At 40.9% G+C, this 20,572-nt stretch overlaps 2 protein-coding genes across 2 annotated transcripts; both read left to right on the top strand.

The window, feature by feature from the left end:
• Nucleotides 1-5,677: 5,677 nt before the first annotated feature.
• Nucleotides 5,678-9,038, top strand: LOC311134846 (interleukin-17 receptor A-like; the record flags this gene model as incomplete). Its single annotated transcript, XM_084168624.1, has 6 exons — nt 5,678-5,693; nt 6,194-6,315; nt 6,443-6,563; nt 7,762-7,925; nt 8,200-8,540; nt 8,663-9,038. 6 exons carry the CDS (start codon nt 5,678-5,680, stop codon nt 9,036-9,038), a joined length of 1,140 nt encoding a protein of 379 aa, XP_084024750.1.
• Nucleotides 9,039-11,891: 2,853 nt separating this feature from the next.
• Nucleotides 11,892-12,368, top strand: LOC311135130 (ragulator complex protein LAMTOR1-like; the record flags this gene model as incomplete). The annotated part of the gene is made up of 1 exon (XM_084169025.1): nt 11,892-12,368. One exon carries the CDS (start codon nt 11,892-11,894, stop codon nt 12,366-12,368), a length of 477 nt encoding a protein of 158 aa, XP_084025151.1.
• Nucleotides 12,369-20,572: the final 8,204 nt, after the last annotated feature.

Raw genomic sequence — 20,572 nt, 5'->3', positions numbered from 1 at the left:
ATACATAACTTTACACAGTGCCCATTTAATTTGCGTAATTTAATTACTTGATTGTTGTGTCAAACTTACCTTCAAGGTGAGGACAATCAGAGAGAGTGAGAGGAGTGTGGGAGCAGGGAGGAGAGGAAAAAGCATTTTATGATTTGAGATGATAGATTTATGGATTGAAAGCCTTGTGTGAATGGCTCACTAAAATAGACCCCCTGCAACGCCTCTCCTACTCCTGACATTTAACATTTAATGGAATGCATCACTCTTTGTTCCCAACCTAGCACACATCCGTTCCCAGATGATGCACATGTAAAAGCTGTACACAGTTCACACACGTGAGCATACACACAGTTACACACACAGTTACGCACGTTGCACACACATATGTACAGTGAGGGAAAAAAGTATTTGATCCCCTGCTGATTTGGTACGTTTGCCCACTGACAAAGAAATGATCAGTCTATAATTTTAATGGTAGGTTTATTTGAACAGTGAGAGACAGAATAGCAACAAAAAAATCCAGAAAAACGCATGTCAAAAATGTTATAAATTGATTTGCATTTTAATGAGGGAAATAAGTATTTGACCCCCTCTCAATCAGAAAGATTTCTGGTTCCCAGGTGTCTTTTATACAGGTAACGAGCTGAGATTAGGAGCACACTCTTAAAGGGTGTGCTCCTAATCTCAGCTTGTTACCTGTATAAAAGACACCTGTCCACAGAAGCAATCAATCAATCAGATTCCAAACTCTCCACCATGGCCAAGATCAAAGAGCTCTCCAAGGATGTCAAGGACAAGATTGTATACCTACACAAGGCTGGAATGGGCTACAAGACCATCGCCAAGCAGCTTGGTGAGAAGGTGACAAGAGTTGGTGTGATTATTCGCAAATGGAAGAAACACAAAATAATTGTAATCTCCCTCGGCCTGGGGCTCCATGCAAGATCTCACCTCGTGGAGTTGCAATGATCATGAGAACGGTGAGGAATCAGCCCAGAACTACACGGGAGGATCTTGTCAATGATCTCAAGGCAGCTGGGACCATAGTCACCAAGAAAACAATTGGTAACACACTACGTCGTGAAGGACTGAAATCCTGCCGCGCCCGCAAGGTCCCCCTGCTCAAGAAAGCACATATACAGGCCAGTCTGAAGTTTACCAATGAACATCTGAATGATTCAGAGGATAACTGGGTGAAAGTGTTGTGGTCAGATGAGACCAAAATCGAGCTCTTTGGTATCAACTCAACTCGCCGTGTTTGGAGGAGGAGGAATGCTGCCTATGACCCCAAGAACACCATCCCCACCATCGAACATGGAGGTGGAAACAATATGCTTTGGGGGTGTTTTTCTGCTAAGGGGACAGGACAACTTCACCGCATCAAAGGGACGATGGACGGGGCCATGTACCGTCAAATATTGGGTGAGAACCTCCTTCCCTCAGCCAGGGCATTGAAAATGGGTCGTGGATGGGTATTCCAGCATGACAATGACCCAAAACACATGGCCAAGGCAACAAAGGAGTGGCTCAAGAAGAAGCACATTAAGGTCCTGGAGTGGCCTAGCCAGTCTCCAGACCTTGATCCCATAGAAAAACTGTGGAGGGAGGTGAAGGTTCGAGTTGCCAAACGTCAGCCTCGAAACCTTAATGACTTGGAGAAGATCTGCAAAGAGGAGTGGGACAACATCCCTCCTGAGATGTGTGCAAACCTGGTCGCCAACTACAAGAAATGTCTGACCTCTGTGATTGCCGACAAGGGTTTTGCCACCAAGTACTAAGTCATGTTCTGCAGAAGGGTCAAATACTTATTTCCCTCATTAAAATGCAAATTTTTAAAAATTACAATTATAGACTGATCATTTCTTTGTCAGTGGGCAAACGTACAAAATCAGCAGGGGATCAAATACTTTTTTCCCTCACTGTATACATACACACACACACACACACACAGTGCTATAAAAGTACTTCTGAAAAAAAAAGTACTTCTGAAAAACTGGCAGAACAGTCTGATATCTAAGACCACCTGCTCTAAGACCATAAACATGGAACCATCATTTGATGCCAGTTTCTCTAGCAAAATAGATTCTTAGGCACAAGGTCTAGCTAGAAATCGTTGCTCAGGGTCATGAGTGCTCCACACAGGGATAATTGGCTTGGATCATACTGTAAACAGAGATGCAGTGTGATCGAATAAAATAAGAACGGCAATGTCTTTCAACACTGGTAATCCTTCTGTCAAATACCAGTACATAGAACATCACACCAAACACTCTTTATGAAGATCACCACCACCACCACGGTTCCTTTCTAGCTGTAACAAAACACTACTGTAACATCTATTTTTACATTAACGATTTTGGATCAAAATAAACAAACCCCATGATGGTTTCTGTCTCAACTGGATTGGAGTGTGCATTTGATTTGATACATTGCTCGGTGCTCACGCACTAGTACACCTTCATCTGTCAGGGGTAGGTAACCCTGGTCCTGGAGCTCCGTTGCCACTTCATGTTTTTATTTTAACCAACCTGGAAGACCAGGTGTGTTGAATTTAGGCAATCACTGAACTGATCAATTAGCTCAGTTGGTCAGGTGTGGTGCCTAGTTGGAACAAAATCCTGCAGTACTTTTGGCACTCCAGGAACAGGGTTGCCTACCCCTGATCTATGTAATGGTTCCAAATAGCAGCAAGTGGGCAGGTGTCAATCTTTAGCCTGGTCCCAGATCTGTTTGTGCCGTCTTGCCAACTCATACGGCCATAGCAGACATAGGAGTTGGCAAGACAGCACAAACAGATCTGGGACCAGGCAAGTCAATCTGCCATAGTGTAAACTGATCTGACAAGAGCTTGGTCTACGTCCCAAATAGCACCCTCTTCCCTACATAGTTCACTATGAGCGCTGGTCAAAAGTAGTGCACTATGTAGGGAATAGGGTGCCATTTGGGACACAGAGCCTAGCTTGCGGTCAGTGAACAGTACAGAAACAGCTGTAAGAAGAGCCAGGATTTAACACACAATCCCTGGTCACAGATCAAGCTTTAGGACTTAAAGCCCGATAATTAAACAACAAACAATGGGATATTTGGGGTTCAGCATAGATAAGACACCAATGTGTTTGTAGATCACAGTGTTGAGCCTGTGAATGAGGTTGACAATGTACACAGATCCTTTGGGGATTCGCGGAGGGATATTCCAACACATTCCTATGACACATTCCCCCTTGGCGTTGATGAGTAGTAGGTCTAGACTACAGTTAAATATACAGTAATCAACAGGTTCATTTTTTATATGAGTTATTGTATGTATTTTTATGAAAGGTTTCAAAATCCTAACATATTTTATTTATCTATAGTGTAGAAATTCGACTATATACAATCAGAAATGCATAGATTGGCTAATATCCATATGATCAAAATATACCTGTACCAATCTAGAATACTGGGTACAGGATACTGACTAGACAGGGAAAATACATTTAGTTGGTGCTTCCCTCTAGTGGCTGATGTTTGATTAAAAAATAAACCTGATTTGTAATTTCCTGCGAATTCTGATGTTTATCAAAACAACTTCACCAGAGAAAGACATTTACCTCAAAGCATTTCCTTGTTCATGTCTGAACATGTCTTCCTGTAAGCTACCTTTATTTCATTCTCAGAATTGAAGGCATCACATTGTGCCTGTCACTACACATTATTTTGCACGTAGGCCTGCGGAACATTTCTCGAGGAGAATGGACCTGTACTGTATTTGGTTGATCATCTCCGGACTTACTCTGACATCAACTCTCAGGGTTCTGGAATGGCCACCCCTGAACTGCACACAACAGGTATGTTTTAACCAACACAGTTGTTCTTTACTGTTATTAATTGTAAAAATGCATCACAAATAATCAAAACACCCTGTGACAATGGGTGTGTTTGTAAATTCAATCTGGAGTGGCAGAGTGCGCTCAGGGCGTTGGTAAATTCAGAGCGTTGTCAGATTGTCAGTAAATTCGGAGCGTTCATAGCGCACACTGGACGCTCTGGCCGAGGAGTGCATGGGAGTAGGGTTGATCCGAGCGTTCTGACCCGAACACCCGCAGTCAAGCACCAAAGCGTTGGCTAGCTGGCAAGCTACTTCCAGACACAAACGAGAGAACACCTCACTCTGACCATTTTACTCCCCCTAGCAGAGCTGGTTAGGCTGTTATCTAGAGCGTTGTTGACTGTAACTGTACTGCTGGCAACAACTTAATGACGCTTTTTTTGCCGAATTTACTGACACCGGCCATATTCAACGGGTGTTGAGCGTTCGTAAATTCATCAGTTATTCTGCGCTCTGGCACACTCAGACGAGAGTGCTCTGAAATCTGAGTAGATTGCCAAAGTGAATTTACGCTTGGAGAGCGCCCGTTACGTGACATACTCCATTGTATTTTACTCATTTGGCGCAAAACAGCCAAACACATTTAGCAGATGTTTGTTCATGGTGCTAGCGTTCATGTTTCAAGCATATGCCTGCTGCTAGTAGACATGTCCCAAGTTTCTATATAAAATATCATATGCGAGAAATTAATTTTAAATAGACCTGTACTCAGAACCGAATAGTGGTGAGTACATGTCTGTGGACTGATAAGGATGGCGCACGCAGGTCACGTCACATATTTATCCAGCAGGTGAGGGTGCTCAGTAATTCTGTTCTACTCTCATAGCCACTTAGGGTTTTTTTTCTCCTAAACTTTATTCATTAAATGTTTATGTGATATTATTATGTCCTGAGAAGTTGAAATGTATAGGCTAATGCATTGAGAGTATTGATTATATAATAAGATAATGTAATTGAAGAAAAACCTGTTTAGGTGCATTTTGGATTATCCCAGTTTTAAGGGTTGGGTTTTAATCTGTTCAAGTTGCTCATAGAGCTCCACAGTGGAGGTGTCATAATACCCATAAAACCTAGCGGTAAACAGGGAAATGGTTCCAATCGTTTTTCCACCATTCATTTTTCCCACAGGGAATTTGAGAAACACTTCAAATAAGGGCTGTGTTTCGTGTAGGCTTACCCTGGCTTGAGGTTTTGATTACCATGTAAATCTCTCTCGGACAAGGTGAATTTTATCAATATATTCAGCTCTATTTACTCTCAGACCTGAAAATTTACATGGTTATCAAACGTCACGCCAAGGTAAGCCTACACGAAACACAGCCCTTATTTTAAGTGTTTCTAAAATGAAAAATGAACGGTGGAAAAACAATTGTAACCATTTCCTTGTTTGACCTCTAGGTTTTATGGGTGTTATGACTCATGCTGAGGTACTCTATTCAGGGGATTTTTAAGCTGTTTGTTATTTAGCAATTCTACGTTTATATGGCAGTGTTCGTCAACGTTTTGTAAATATCCATGTATCCAGCTCACCTTCTGCACCTGGAAATAAATACCACAATTTTGCATTGACTTCATATGCTTCTCAATTGGACCGCCAGACAAGACCGCCGAGGGTCCACTTACACTCACGTTATTGTATTTATTGTAATAGTCTATTGCAAAGCATTCTTGCATTTTTTTCTTTTTGTTTTCCAGGATCTTCAATGCAGCGTTCACATTAGTAAGTGTCATCTGATTATAGGGAAATTATCTCATTTTGATTGTTGTAAATACAGGCTACAAAGTTGGAAAAACCCAAGGGGGTCTCTGTACTATAAAATGGCAGAGTACAATGGTAAATCGTGCCGTGTTCAGTTTTACATATATATTGTTAACATGTATTTTGTTCAATACATTTCAATATGTTCAATGATGACACACACTGAATAAAGATCATTCATTGTCATACCATCTGTTGAATCTGCCAGATAACTGTTCAGATGAGGGTTGGATTAAACCCAGACGTCAGGCACCTAACAGTCCGGAGTGGCTCCCAGGCTCACAGCAGCATGTGTTTGTGAGTAGAGGGGAGAGTGGCTATCTGCAGCCCGTGATCTCTCTGAGCTGGAGTCTACAAGTTAATGGTAATGTACACATTATTAATGTTTAATGGTAATGTCTTATTATTTGATCATCAAGTAAAACTAGATGCTTGCTTCTGCAGTTGTGCCCTTGAGCAAGGCATTTAATCCCTAATCTGCTCCTGGTGCGCTGCACTGCATTGTGGCATACCCTGTGCTCTAACCGCTCCAACGATAAAGTAATCATCTTCTTCTTCCTTGATCTAATCCACAGGAGGTGTAGTCGCCATCCGTGGGACCGAGGTGCACGTCATTGAAGAGGCCAGTAATCAAAGCATATGTGTCCGATACATCTTCCATAACAAAATCAAAAACATGATGACCAACTGGAACCCGGTAAGACAATGATACTGATCTGAATCTAAGGGATGGAGGTTTGCTAAAAGGTGGAAATGAATGATCAGATATGAAAATAACCTTCTGCTTTGTTAGACTGATCTCTGTCTACTTTACTTTCTTTTAGTGGACATTTTCCTTGGACAGAATTGTGGTGGACCCTGAACACAGGTATTCTGTTTCTGTCTACAATTTACCAAAACCAGACCTGGGGAATTACAGACTTGACAAAATCATTACAATCCCAGGTGAGGCAGACATGGAAGTCGATGGAAAAGTGCTTAGGTTAAACTTCTGAATGTGCATTGCATTAAAATGTATACCTGTATGTTATCGTGATCAGGATGCAAGGATCCAAGAATAAAAGAAGCCAAAGTGTGTTTGGAAAACGGTAAGGCTCACAATTAAAGTCAGGTAATAGTTAATACAGAAAGTAATCAAGGGCTTGGATATATCTACAACAACACTGAGTATGTTGCATCATTCCAGGCAGTCTTTGGGACCCCCAGCTGTCCTGGACTGTGCCAGTGGATGGAGGAGAGAGACTGATCATCACAGTGGGTTTTAAAACATCGGAGTTCTCTGAGGAGTACCAGATATCCATCCAGAACACTCAACACTCACAGCATGTCATGAGGGTAGGTATCTGTAGTCAACAAAACTCAATGATGAAACATTGTGAATTGATTACTGTGTTACTGGAACTTAATACTGTTACTATGTCATGATGGCCGGTGTAGGCCGTCATTGTAAATAATAATTTGTTCTTAACTGACTTGCCTAGTTAAATAAAGGTAAACAATTTTTTTTTTTTAAATGATGTCTTACCTTCAATTCACATGTTTCAGGAGAATAGAACATCATTGAATATGACTTTTGAACTGGATGTATGGCAGCTGCCTCCATGTGAAATGATCATTGTGGTAAGTTTCATGAAGACCATTACATTTCCTATGGCAACATTTATTTTCTATTTCACTGACTGAACTAACCACAAACATACTTTTTTCTCAAAAGATTCAGCCATTTTTCATACGGTGCAAGAGCAACTGTTTGCATCACCAGACAAAGGTTAACTACTGCTCCTGTGAGTCAAATGTATTTGCCATCTAAATGACTTATTTTGTTCAAAGGTCAGCTCATTGATTTTCACTTTTATCTTCGTCTGATAAATCTATTGCATTGTTTTTTCTCAAGACTATCAAAGGCCGCCCACTTACAGCCGATCTTTGATGATAAAAGCATTACTGGGGCTGACCATTGCTAGTGGTTTCCTGGCTTATTTGCTGCAAAAAACATCCCATACAGGTTTGTTGGTTAATAGATTAACCTTTCACTAAATAAAAACAAAATAGTAAACTACATGCCTCAACTGGTCAAATATCGTTCATATTTCTGCGCACTTGCGTAGTATCACTCTATTCCATTTCTTCGTCTCCTTCCTAGATCCAGGAAACCAGCTCCTGACCACTCCCAGAAGTGAACTGGAGGGTGTCCAAGCACAAGAGAAAAGGAGGAAAGTCTTCATCGTCTACTCTCTGGACCATCCTCTGTACATAGAGATCATCCTGAAGCTCTGTGCTTTCCTCATGGTTAAGTGTGGCACAGAGGTGAGAACGAGCACCACAATGGACATTTTGTCTGTTGACATTATTGTGTTTTTAATCCTCTATGATTTTTTTGATTTTTTATGTATGTATGGATTGTTGCTCGGGTAACTCTATGGGACGGTTCTAGCCTAGTCCTGGATTTAAAATCCTACTCAATAATGAATCTCCATTGAAATAGCGTAATGAAATACTGTAGGATTAATCTGTGTCAGGGAAACCAGCCCTATATGTATTTTCAATTTGTCAAATAAAGTTAATTAATTGACTCATTTAGGTGGTGCTGGACTTGCTGGACTCTGCCCGGCTGGGAGTTGTGGGTAGTGTCCAGTGGCTGGACTGGCAGAGGGAACAGATTGTTAAGTCCTCAGACAAGATCCTAATCCTGTGTTCGCGGGGGGTAAGGGCCAAATGGAGAGCAATGTGTGATGGTGCCAAAACCCAGGTGACCCTGAGAGAGGATGTACGTTCCCCCATGGGGGACATGCTCACCCCTGCACTCAGCCTCCTGGTGCCCAGCTTCGTGAGATCTGGGACGTTCCAGAACTACATGGTGGCTTACTTTGAGGACGTGTGTTCCGAGGAGGATGTTCCGTCTCCGTTTAACATCACAGTGAGGTACTGTCATAGGGAAGGAGGGAGGGAGGGAGGGAGGGAGGGAGGGAGGGAGGGAGGGAGGGAGGGAGGGAGGGAGGGAAGGAAGGATACCTGCCATGGCTCATTCCTATTCCCCTTTACAGGTACAAACTGATGAAGCATTTTGAGGAGCTCCTCTTCAGGCTCCTGGATAAAGAGAAACATGAGCCAGGGAGGGTGAATCGCATTGAAGGCATCACAGAGGACGAGTATTTTCACTGTCCCTCAGGGAAAGCGTTGCGGGGCGCAGTGGAGGCTTTCCATGCCTATCAGCTGGAGCATCCAAACTGGTTTGAGGATGAACTAGTAAAGGACACAGATGCGGACGTGGAAGAGGAGGAGCCTACCCTGGAGCATCATGCTATAGGACAACCAACTGAGAGCCCCATCACCATCAGACAGAGTGTGCCATCATCACCATCAGACAGAGTGTGCCAGAGTGCAAAGAAGATGGACCTCCCACTCTCATCAATGATGTGACACCTTCCGAGAGGAATCACAGGGTGTATTCTGCAACCCTTCACATGACAGATGGACTCAAAGGCTCCACTTTAAATGAATCAAAACCATTTCCTCTCTCGGAGCACACACAGGTACAGTGCCTTGCAAAAGTATTCATCCCCTTCCTATTTTGTTGCATTACAACCTGTAATTTAAATGGATTTTTATTTGGATTTCATGTAATGGACATACACAAAATAGTCCAAATTGGTGAAGTGAAATGAAAAAAAGTACTTTCTCGTTTTTCAACCACTCCACAAATTTCTTGTTAACAAACTATAGTTTTGGCAAGTCGGTTAGGACATCTACTTTGTGCATGACACAAGTAATTTTTCCAACAATTGTTTACAGAAAATTGTTTATTTCACTTATAATTCACTGTATCACAATTCCAATGGGTCAGAAGTTTACATACACTAAGTTGACTGTGCCTTTAAACAGCTTGGAAAATTCCAGAAAATTATGTCATGGCTTTAGAAGCTAGGCTAATTGACATCATTCGAGTCAATTGGAGGTGTACCTGTGGATGTGTTGCAAGGACTACCTTCAAACTCAGTGCCTCTTTGCTTGACATCATGGGAAAATCAAAAGAAATCAGCCAAGACCTCAGAAATGTTTTTGTAGACCTCCACAAGTCTGGTTCATCCTTGGGAGCAATTTCCAAACGCCTGAAGGTACCACGTTCATCTGTACAAATAATAGTACGCAAGTATAAACACCATGGGACCACGCAGCTGTCATACCGCTCAGGAAGGAGAAGCGTTCTATCTCCTAGAGATGAACGTACTTTGGTGCGAAAAGTGCAAATCAATCCCAGAACAACAGCAAAGGACCTTGTGAAGATGCTGGAGGAAACAGGTACAAAAGTATCTATATCCACAGTAAAACGAGTCCTATATCGACATAACCTGAAAGGCCGCTCAGCAAGGAAGAAGCCACTGCTCCAAAACCGCCATAAAAAAGCCAGACTACGGTTTACAACTGCACATGGGGACAAATATCGTACTTCTTGGAGAAATGTCCTCTGGTCTGATGAAACAAAAATAGAACTGTTTGACCATAATGACCATCGTTATGTTTGGAGGAAAAAGGGGGTTCCTGCAAGCCGATGAACACCATCCCAACCGTGAAGCACGGGGGTGGCAGCATCATGCTGTGGGGGTGCTTTGCTGCAGGAGGGACTGGTGCACTTCACAAAATAGATGGCATCATGAGGAAGGAAAATTATGTGGATATATTGAAGCAACATCTCAAGACATCAGTCAGGAAGTTAAAGCTTGGTCGCAAATGGGTCTTCCAAATGGACAATGACCCCAAGCATACTTCCAAAGTTGTGGCAAAATGGCTTAAGGACAACAAAGTCAAGGTATTGGAGTGGCCATCACAAAGCCCTGACCTCAATCCTATAGAACATTTGTGGGCAGAACTGAAAAAGCGTGTGCGAGCAAGGAGGCCTACAAACCTGATTCAGTTACACCAGCTCTGTCAGGAGGAATGGGCCAAAATTCACCCAACTTATTGTGGGAAGCTTGTGGAAGGTTACCCGAAATGTTTGACCCAAGTTAAACAATTTAAAGACAATGCTACCAAATACTAATTGAGTGTATGTAAACTTCTGACCCACTGGGAATGTGATGAAAGAAATAAAAGCTGAAATAAATCATTCTCTCTACTATTATTCTGACATTTCACATTCTTAAAATAAAGTGGTGATCCTAACTGACCTAAAACAGGGGATTTTTACTAGGATTAAATGTCAGGAATTGTGAAAAACTGAGTTTAAATGTATTTGGCTAAGGTGTATGTAAACTTCCGACTTCAACTGTATACACCTGTTCTGAAAGGCCCCAGAGTCTGCAACACCACTAAGCAAGGGGCACCACCAAGCAAGCAGCACCATGAAGACCAAGGAGCTCTCCAAACAGGTCAGGGACAAAGTTGTGGAGAAGTACAGATCAGGATTGGGTTATAAAAAAAAAAAAAATTGAACATCCCACGGAGCACCATTAAATCCATTATAAAAAATGGAAAGAATATGGTACCACAACAAACCTGCCAAGAGAGGGCCGCCCACCAAAACTCACAGACCAGGCAAGGAGGGCATTAATCAGAGAGGCAACAAAGAGACCAAAGATAACCTTGAAGGAGCTGCAACGCTCCACAGCGGAGATTGGAGTATCTGTCCATAGGACCACTTTAAGCCGTACACTCCACAGAGCTGGGCTTTACGGAAGAGTGGCCAATTAAAAAGCCATTGCTTAAAGAAAAAAATAAGCAAACATGTTTGGTGTTCGCCAAAAGGCAAACATATGGAATAAGGTACTCTGGTCAGATGAGACTAAAAAGCTTTTTGGCCATCAAGGAAAACGCTATGTCTGGCGCAAACCCAACACCTCTCATCACACCGAGAACACCATCCCCACAGTGAAGCATGGTGGTGGCAGCATCATGCTGTGGGGATGTTTTTCCATCGGCAGGGACTGGGAAACTGGTCAGAATTGAAGGAATGATGGATGGCGCTAAATACAGGGAAATTCTTGAGGGAAACCTGTTTCAGTCTTCCAGAGATTTGAGACTGGGACGGAGGTTCACCTTCCAGCAGGACAATGACCCTAAGCATACTGCTAAAGCAACACTTGAGAGGTTTAAGTGTGATTAATAGTGTGATTAAGTGTGTTTAAGAGTGGTTTTAGCTGACATAAGCGGTCAGCGAGAAACAAGGAAAGAAGTTTGATTCCTTTCCTTTGGACTGAGACAGGGTCTGTTTCTCTTATTATAGCTATAGTTTCCGGGGTGGAGTAGTTGGAGATTGGCGAACGCCCAGCGGACGCCATGGGTTGTTGTTACAGCAGTGAGAGCGAGACCACCGAGCAGGACCCTGATGAGCGTAAGCCGCTGATCCCCCACCCGAACCCCGACAGCAAGCCCCTCAACGGCACAGAATGGAGCTCCGCCAGTGTACCCTCAGCCCGCACAGACGAACAGGCCTTACTCACATCCATCCTTACCAAGACAGCCCTGAACATCATCGATGTCTCGGCTGCAGACTCTCAAGGCATGGAGCAGCATGAGTACATGGACAAAGCTCGGCAATACAGTACAAAACTGGCCTTGTTGAGTAACAGTCTGTCTCAGAAGAAGCCCCTCCCTCTCCCTTCCCTCACCAGCCAGCCGCACCAAGTGCTCGATCTGGTGCCAGACTTGGATGTACAACAGGTGTCCAAGATAGCTGCCTATGCTTACAGTGCAATCTCTCAGATCAAGGTGGATGCTAAAGAAGAGCTAGTGGTTAAATTTGCCATCCCCTGATCTACCCTCTGGCCTCCATAATACTTGTCCCGTCCCGTCCCCCATGCCCACAATGCATCTATGATTACCAGTCCCTGTGCTACCCAGCTATGCCACTAGCTACCTGCTGCTCCAGCTGAGGACTATGACAACCAGGCCTCCCCTGCTGAAAAGGTTAACCAACCTTGCCCTGCACTCCTCAGAACCACCTTTCAAAGCCACCATTCATCCTTCCTTCACCAGCCATCAAGGATTTTTTTAACTCTCATATGGTAGTATAACGATAATGGTGTTAGGGCAGTTTTTGTAATTTTAAAGTTTCTTGTTTGAAGAGTGACTGAGTCTGATTTAATGAATAAACGGTTAGCTAGCTGCGCGACATGGCTAGGCTGCTGGTGGCGTTAGCTCTGGCTGTGAGTTTCAGGAGTAGCTAGCCTCGTCTGATATGCAGCTACGGTAAAATACTAATTAACTAACTAACCACAGCTAGGAAAAGAGGGTAATTAAGCATGTCCAAATGTAGCACAGTAACAGGACAAAAAAAGATGTCCACAGCCAGCCAACCCACTAGTCAGCATGGGGATGCTGTTGTTCTGACACTGTGTGGACCCGTCACCCAGAACACACATCCCACCCCTCATGTCTCATGTCAGTATGAAAAATGTATGCACTCACTAACTTTAAGTCGCTCTGGATAAGAGCGTCTGCTAAATGACTAAAATGTAAATGTGAAATGTTTAAGGGGAAACATTTAAATGTCTTGGAATGGCCTAGTCAAAGGGGGGGGTGAATAGTTATGCACGCTCAAGTTCTGTTTTTTGTCTTATTTCTTGTTTGTTTCACAATTAAAACTATTTTGCATCTTCAAATTGATAGGCATGTTGTGTAAATCAAATGATACAACCCCCCAAAAATATATTTTAATTCCAGGTTGTAAGGCAACAAAATAGGAAAAATGCCAAGGGGGCTGAATACTTTCGCAAACCACTGTATATGTTTCCCATCCAGCTGAGCAAGATGGGTCCTGTAACTCTGTCTTGGTAGGTTATGATCCCTCTGTCAGCACACTTAAAGAATGAACAGCAGTGTATGTTCACTGATGCCATTTGGTGGTGATCCATCCCCAAGCCCATGCAGTGCACCACAACATAATCTTGAAGACATCTTGGGTTCAACTAATGTCTATATGGGGTCAACAGGGACATACCAAGGAGAGGTCTATGAGGGGTTGTCTGTGTCACATACTGCAACTCATCTAATGTTACAGGCCCCACCACAAGAATGTGGACCCCCGTTGCCTTCCTATGACCTTTGAGACTGAGAGTGAAGACCACGCACGTGTAACAGTCGCGGTGGAATCTCATAAGGCTCTCAGTTGTGAATTGTGGAGTGAGGGGAACATGGAATGTGTCCAGGACAGAACGGAGTAACTACTCTCAAACCCACCTGCAACTCAACAGTTTAAAGACATTTTAACATTTTGGTAATTTATCCAATGCTCTTATCCAGAGCAGTCAGTGCATTCAACTAAGGTAGGTAAGACAACCACATATCACAGTCATTGCATGTTTTAAAACCTTCCTCAATAAGGCAGCTATTAGCTAAATCAGTGCTAGTTAGAAAAGACGAGTGTTTGTGCAAGAAAGACAAGTACAACAGTAAGGTGTTCATAGAGACTCACTGTGTTCAATTCGCTCTACTATTATCCTGCTGTGCTCAGTAAGTAAGCGTTTAGTAAGCAAGTGGTCCTCTGTAACTCAGCTGGGAGAGCACGGCGCTTGTAACGCCAGGGTAGTGGGTTCGATACCCGGGACCACCCATACACAAAAATTTATGCACGCATGACTAAGTCGCTTTGGATAAAAGCGTCTGCTAAATGGCATATTATTATAATATTATTATTTCATTGTACTGTGTACACTGCACTGTATCCTATGCATATGACAAATTGACTTGATCAGGTAACAGTTTTATATTTACTTGGGTGGGGGAGTGATCCAAAATAGGGGAGGGTTGTCAAACTTTTTTTTTTGCTTTGGGGATGGTTGTGTGTTTGTTTTATAGGGCACAGAGGAGGGTAGTGCATTTTTTTTTATTGGGCACAGAGGAGGGTAGTACGTTTTTTCCCTGGTTTACATTCCCGACATTATTGTGCAATCCCCGTACTTCAGAAAGTATTCAGACCCCTTGACTCTTTTTTTTTTTTTTTTTTTTTTTTTGGGGGGGGATGGATCAGCTTAATATTGCAGATAGATTGTATCTTCTATCAATGTAATTGTCTGCATCACTTCCAATCCCCCATGTTTTTTTTTATTTTTTATATATATATATTCCCCTTTATTACTTTTCAACCCCACCATCCTTTCCCTACTTGGAGTAAATTAGTGAACAACAACGCCCAGGCCTCTACTTCCGGTCTATACTTACTATCTACACCTTATGGACAGAGTTAATTTTACAATAATTCTATATATATATATATATATATTTTTTTTTTTTTCTCCTGAACTTCCTCTACTCTCAACCTCTCAGATCATTTTCATGATGTCCATCCGGTTTGCTTCTATATGCCATATCTTTCTAACTGTGCTCTTTCCCAAAAGCTCCCAACCTACAACCTATATACTTATTATGGACACAGTATGCTTACATTATTAGCTATCTTTGTTATTATTTGTTGTTATTTGTTATTAGTCCCACCCTTCAACTCTATTCAATACCTCCCATCTATCTCTTAACACCATCCATATAGGATTTCTATTTGCCATATATATTTCAACCGTACTGTGATGTTTTACAAAAGTTCTGAACCTTTCTATTCTCATTGCTTCTACAGATTGTGAATTAAAAATAAACATTTTTGCTAAAAGTATTATTATATTATTGATTGATTGACTATGACTTTTCAGATCACCCAGTAATGCTATCTGCAAGGTTAGTTCCAGGTAAATATTGCAATCCTTTAGCCATTCCTGGACCTGTGTCCAAAAACAAGCTACAAATGGACAGAACCAAAACAAATGATCTAATGATTCTATCTCTTCACAGCAAAATCTGCAGAGCTGGGAAGATTGTATCCCCCATATAAATAACATTCTATTGGTAGCAAGAATTTTATATAATAATTTAAATTGAAAGATTCAAATTTTCGAATCCGGTGTCGTTTTGCGTGTCAGTTCATAAACACTATGCCATGGGATCGGTACGTCAAAGATCTCTTCCCAACTATTTTGCAATCTATATGGGACTGCTGTCAATCCTTTGGTCCTTAAGTGAAACTGATATACTTTTTTATTTATCACAGTTTTCCTTAACCAATTATGTTCTTTAATGCAAGGCCGACAGACAAGTTCCTTACTTTCTCCCCCTTCAACTTTCCTCTTCCACTTTTGCGGTAAGGCTGCAATTATTTGGTTGTAATTTTGGGTAGAGCAGACATTTCCATATGTTTTTGTTAGCTGCATGTGCGACATACAGTGGGGGAAAAAAGTATTTAGTCAGCCACCAATTGTGCAAGTTCTCCCACTTAAAAAGATGAGAGAGGCCTGTAATTTTCATCATAGGTACACATCAACTATGACAGACAAAATGAGAAAAGAAAATCCAGAAAATCACATTGTAGGATTTTTTATGAATTTATTTGCAAATTATGGTGGAATATAAGTATTTGGTCAATAACAAAAGTTTCTCAATACTTTGTTATATACCCTTTGTTGGCAATGACACAGGTCAAACGTTTTCTGTAAGTCTTCACAAGGTTTTCACACACTGTTGCTGGTATTTTGGCCCATTCCTCCATGCAGATCTCCTCTAGAGCAGTGATGTTTTGGGGCTGTCGCTGGGCAACACGGACTTTCAACTCCCTTCAAAGATTTTCTATGGGGTTGAGATCTGGAGACTGGCTAGGCCACTCCAGGACCTTGAAATGCTTCTTACGAAGCCACTCCTTCGTTGCCCGGGCGGTGTGTTTGGGATCATTGTCATGCTGAAAGACCCAGCCACGTTTCATCTTCAATGCCCTTGCTGATGGAAGGAGTTTTTCACTCAAAATCTCACGATACATGGCCCCATTCATTCTTTCCTTTACACGGATCAGTCGTTCCTGGTCCCTTTGCAGAAACACAGCCCCAAAGCATGATGTTTCCACCCCCATGCTTCACAGTAGGTAAGGTGTTCTTTGGATGCAACTCAGCATTCTTTGTCCTCCAAACATGACGAGTTGAGTTTTTACCAAAGAGTTCTATTTTGGTTTCATTTGACCATATGACATTCTCCCAATCTTCTTCTGGATCATCCAAATGCACTCTAGCAAACTTCAGACGGGCCTGGACATGTACTGGCTTAAGCAGGGGGACACGTCTGGCACTGCAGGATTTTAGTCCCTGGCGGCGTAGTGTGTTACTGATGGTAGGCTTTGTTACTTTGGTCCCAGCTCTCTGCAGGTCATTCACTAGGTCCCCCCGTGTGGTTCTGGGATTTTTACTCACCGTTCTTGTGATCATTTTGACCCCACGGGGTGAGATCTTGCGTGGAGCCACAGATCGAGGAGATTATCAGTGGTCTTGTATGTCTTCCATTTCCTAATAATTGCTCCCACAGTTGATTTCTTCAAACCAAGCTGCTTACCTATTGCAGATTCAGTCTTCCCAGCCTGGTGCAGGTCTACAATTTTGTTTCTGGTGTCCTTTGACAGCTCTTTGGTCTTGGCCATAGTGGAGTTTGGAGTGTGACTGTTTGAGGTTGTGGACAGGTGTCTTTTATACTGATAACAAGTTCAAACAGGTGCCATTAATACAGGTAACGAGTGGAGGACAGAGGAGCCTCTTAAAGAAGAAGTTACAGGTCCGTGAGAGCCAGAAATCTTGCTTGTTTGTAGGTGACCAAATACTTATTTTCCACCATAATTTGCAAATAAATTCATTAAAAATCCTACAATGTGATTATCTGGATTTTTTTTCTCAATTTGTCTGTCATAGTTGACGTGTACCTATGATGAAAATTACAGGCCTCTCTCATCTTTTTAAGTGGGAGAACTTGCACAATTGGTGGCTGACTAAATACTTTTTTCCCCCACTAACTCCACCAGTCCTACCGATGATATCATTTACGAAGATTATGCCTTTTTTAAACATTCTGTCAAAAAATAAAGGTTTTTTGTCAATTAGTATATTTGAATTTAACCACAATATTTGTTGCATTATTTGTTCTGTCGTTTCTGGAGGATTAAATTGAAATTGCAACCAACTTTCTATGGCTTGTTTTAGAAATAGTGACATTTGGGAGATTATTTCCTTTTCAAATAACTGAAAGTGAGAGGTTGTAATCTGAATAAAGGGAAAAAGGCCTTTCTTGAACAGTGGGTGAGACAATCTTACTAATTTGCTTGAGAACCAGTTCGGATTTAAGTATAACTTTTGGATGACTGAAGATTTTAGTGATAGGTCTAATGCTTTAATATTTAATAATTTCTGTCCTCCGAATTCATATTCATTATATAAATATGCTCTTTTAATTTTGTCTGGCTTGCCGTTCCAAATAAAATTGAATATTTTTTTCTCATATAATTTAAAAAACTGTTTGCTAGGCGTAGGCAAGACCATAAGCAAATAGGTAAACTGGGATAATACTAAAGAGTTAATCAGGGTGATTTTTCCACAAATTGACAGGTATTTTCCTTTCCATGGTAGTAAGATCTTATCTATTTTTGCTAACTTTCTATAAAAATTTATTGAAGTGAGATCATTTATTTCCTTTGGGATATGTATTCCGAGTATATCCACATCACCATCAGACCATTTTATTGGTAAACTACATGGTAATGTAAAATTTTTATTTTTTAGTGATCCAATACGTAATATAGTACATTTGTCATAATTTGGTTTTAATCCAGAGAGGTTAGAAAATGTATCTAGATCCTCTATGAGGCTGTGGAGGGATTCTAGTTGTGGATCTAAAAGAAAACATGAATCATCTGCGTACAATGACACCTTTGTTTTTAAGCCCTGTATTTCTAATCCTCTGATATTATTATTGGATCTGATTTTAATAGCTAACATCTCGATGGCCACAATAAATAGATATGCCGATAGTGGACAACCTTGTTTCACTCCTCTTGACAGTTTGAAACTTTCTGAGAAATAGCCATTATTTACTATTTTACACCTAGGGTTACTATACATGATTTTGACCCATTTTATAAGAGATTCTCCAAAATTGAAATGCTCCAGGCATTTATATATAAATTCCAGTCAAACTTTATCAAATGCCTTTTCGAAGTCTGCTATGAATAGCAGGCCTGGTTTCCCATATTTTCCATAGTGTTCTATTGTTTCCAATACTTGCCTTATATTATCTCCAATGTATCTTCCATGTAAAAAACCTGTCTGATTAGAATGAATAATATCCGACAATACCTTTTTAATTCTATGCGCTATACATTTTGCTAGGATTTTTGCATCACAACACTGAAGTGTAAGGGGCCTCCAATTTTGTAAATGGACTGGATCTTTATATTTTCCACTTGTATCCTGTTTCAGTAATAATGAGATCAGACCTTCTTGAGTGTCAGATAATCTACCATTTACATAGGAGTGGTTAAAACATGCTAATAACGGTCCTCTTAGTATATCAAAAAAGGTTTGGTATACCTCGATTGGTATGCCATCCAACCCTGGAGTTTTCCCGGACTTAAAGTCTTTAATTGCATCCAGAAGTTCCTCCTCTGTAATTTCACCTTCACATGAGTCTTTCTGTGTGGCTGTTAATTTGACATTATCAATAGGAAAAAAATCTCTACAATTAGCTTCAGTTAGAGGAGATGGAGGCGACTGAAAAGAAAACATATGCTTAAAATACTTTGTTTCTTCCTTCAAAATATCATTAGGTGAATTATGGGTGACTCCGTCAATTGTAACCAGTTTCATTAAGTTCTTTTTGGTAGCATTCCTATGTTGAAGATTAAAAAAGAATTTTGTGCATTTTTCCCCATATTCCATCCAGTTTGCTTTATTTTTATAATATATTACACTTGATCTTTCTTGAATACGTTTTTCCATTTCTTTTTGTTTTTCCTCTAATTTATTCTGAGCCTCTATGTTACAGTTTTTATTGCCATCTATCTGTTCTGTTAGACTTTCTATTTCCTTTCTTAGTATAAACTCTTTTGACCTAAATTGCTTTTGTTTTCGAGATGAGTACTGAATGGCCTCTAAAGGCACATTTAAAGGTGTCCCATACAATAAGGGGATTCGCTGTACCTATGTTATGTTGGAAAAAGTCAGTTATAAATTCCTTTGTTCTAATTATAAATAAATTATCATCTAATAGGCTTTGATTAAATTTCCAATATCCTCGCCCACGTGGAAAATCAGTCAGAGTAATGTATATGCCTATTATATGATGGTCCGACCGCATTCTGTCCCCTATCAACACTTTTTTTACTTTTGGTGCCAACGAGAATGAGATAAGAAAGAAGTCAAGACGACTAGCTTGATTCAGTCTCCGCCATGTATATCTCACTAGATCAGCATATTTAAGCCTCCATATATCTACTAGTTCTAATGTATCCATGACATTCACAATTTCCTTAAGAGCATGTGGGTGATTGTTTGTGGTGTGATTTCCTTTTCGGTCCATTGAGCCATTTAAAACAGTATTATAATCCCCCACCATAATAATATTGTCTTGAGTTGCTTGCAGGCTTGATAATTTATTATATATATTGTCAAAGAATTGTGGATCATCATTATTTGGTCCGTAAAGGTTAATGAGCCATATCTGTTTATGGTCCAATACCATATTTAAAATAATCCATCTACCTTGCGTATCTATTTGGACAATTTGCACATTCGGATCGAAATTACTATTAATTAATATCATCACCCCTTTTGAATTTCTTTGCCCATGGGAGAAGTATATTTCCCCCCCCCCCCATTCTTTTTTCCACGCTACTTCATCTCGAATTGTTGAATGAGTTTCCTGTATACAATAGATATTATATTCCTTCTCTTTGAGCCATGTAAATATTGTTCTTCTTTTGTTATTATCAGCTAAGCCATTACAATTATAACTGGCTATACTTATTTCACCATACACCATAATGAGATACAAGTTTCAAGTCTATTTATCATTATATATGTTTGTAAATTTACCAATAAAAAAACTCATTTCTGTCCTCTTTTTCCGAAACGATGTACACGTTCGAGTTGGATTTTATCGACAGCCTC

The sequence above is a fragment of the Coregonus lavaretus genome (assembly GCF_964263955.1).
Source record: "Coregonus lavaretus genome assembly, chromosome: 9".
NCBI classification, from domain to species: Eukaryota; Metazoa; Chordata; class Actinopteri; order Salmoniformes; family Salmonidae; genus Coregonus; species Coregonus lavaretus.
This window is presented reverse-complemented; position numbering and strand designations above follow the sequence as displayed.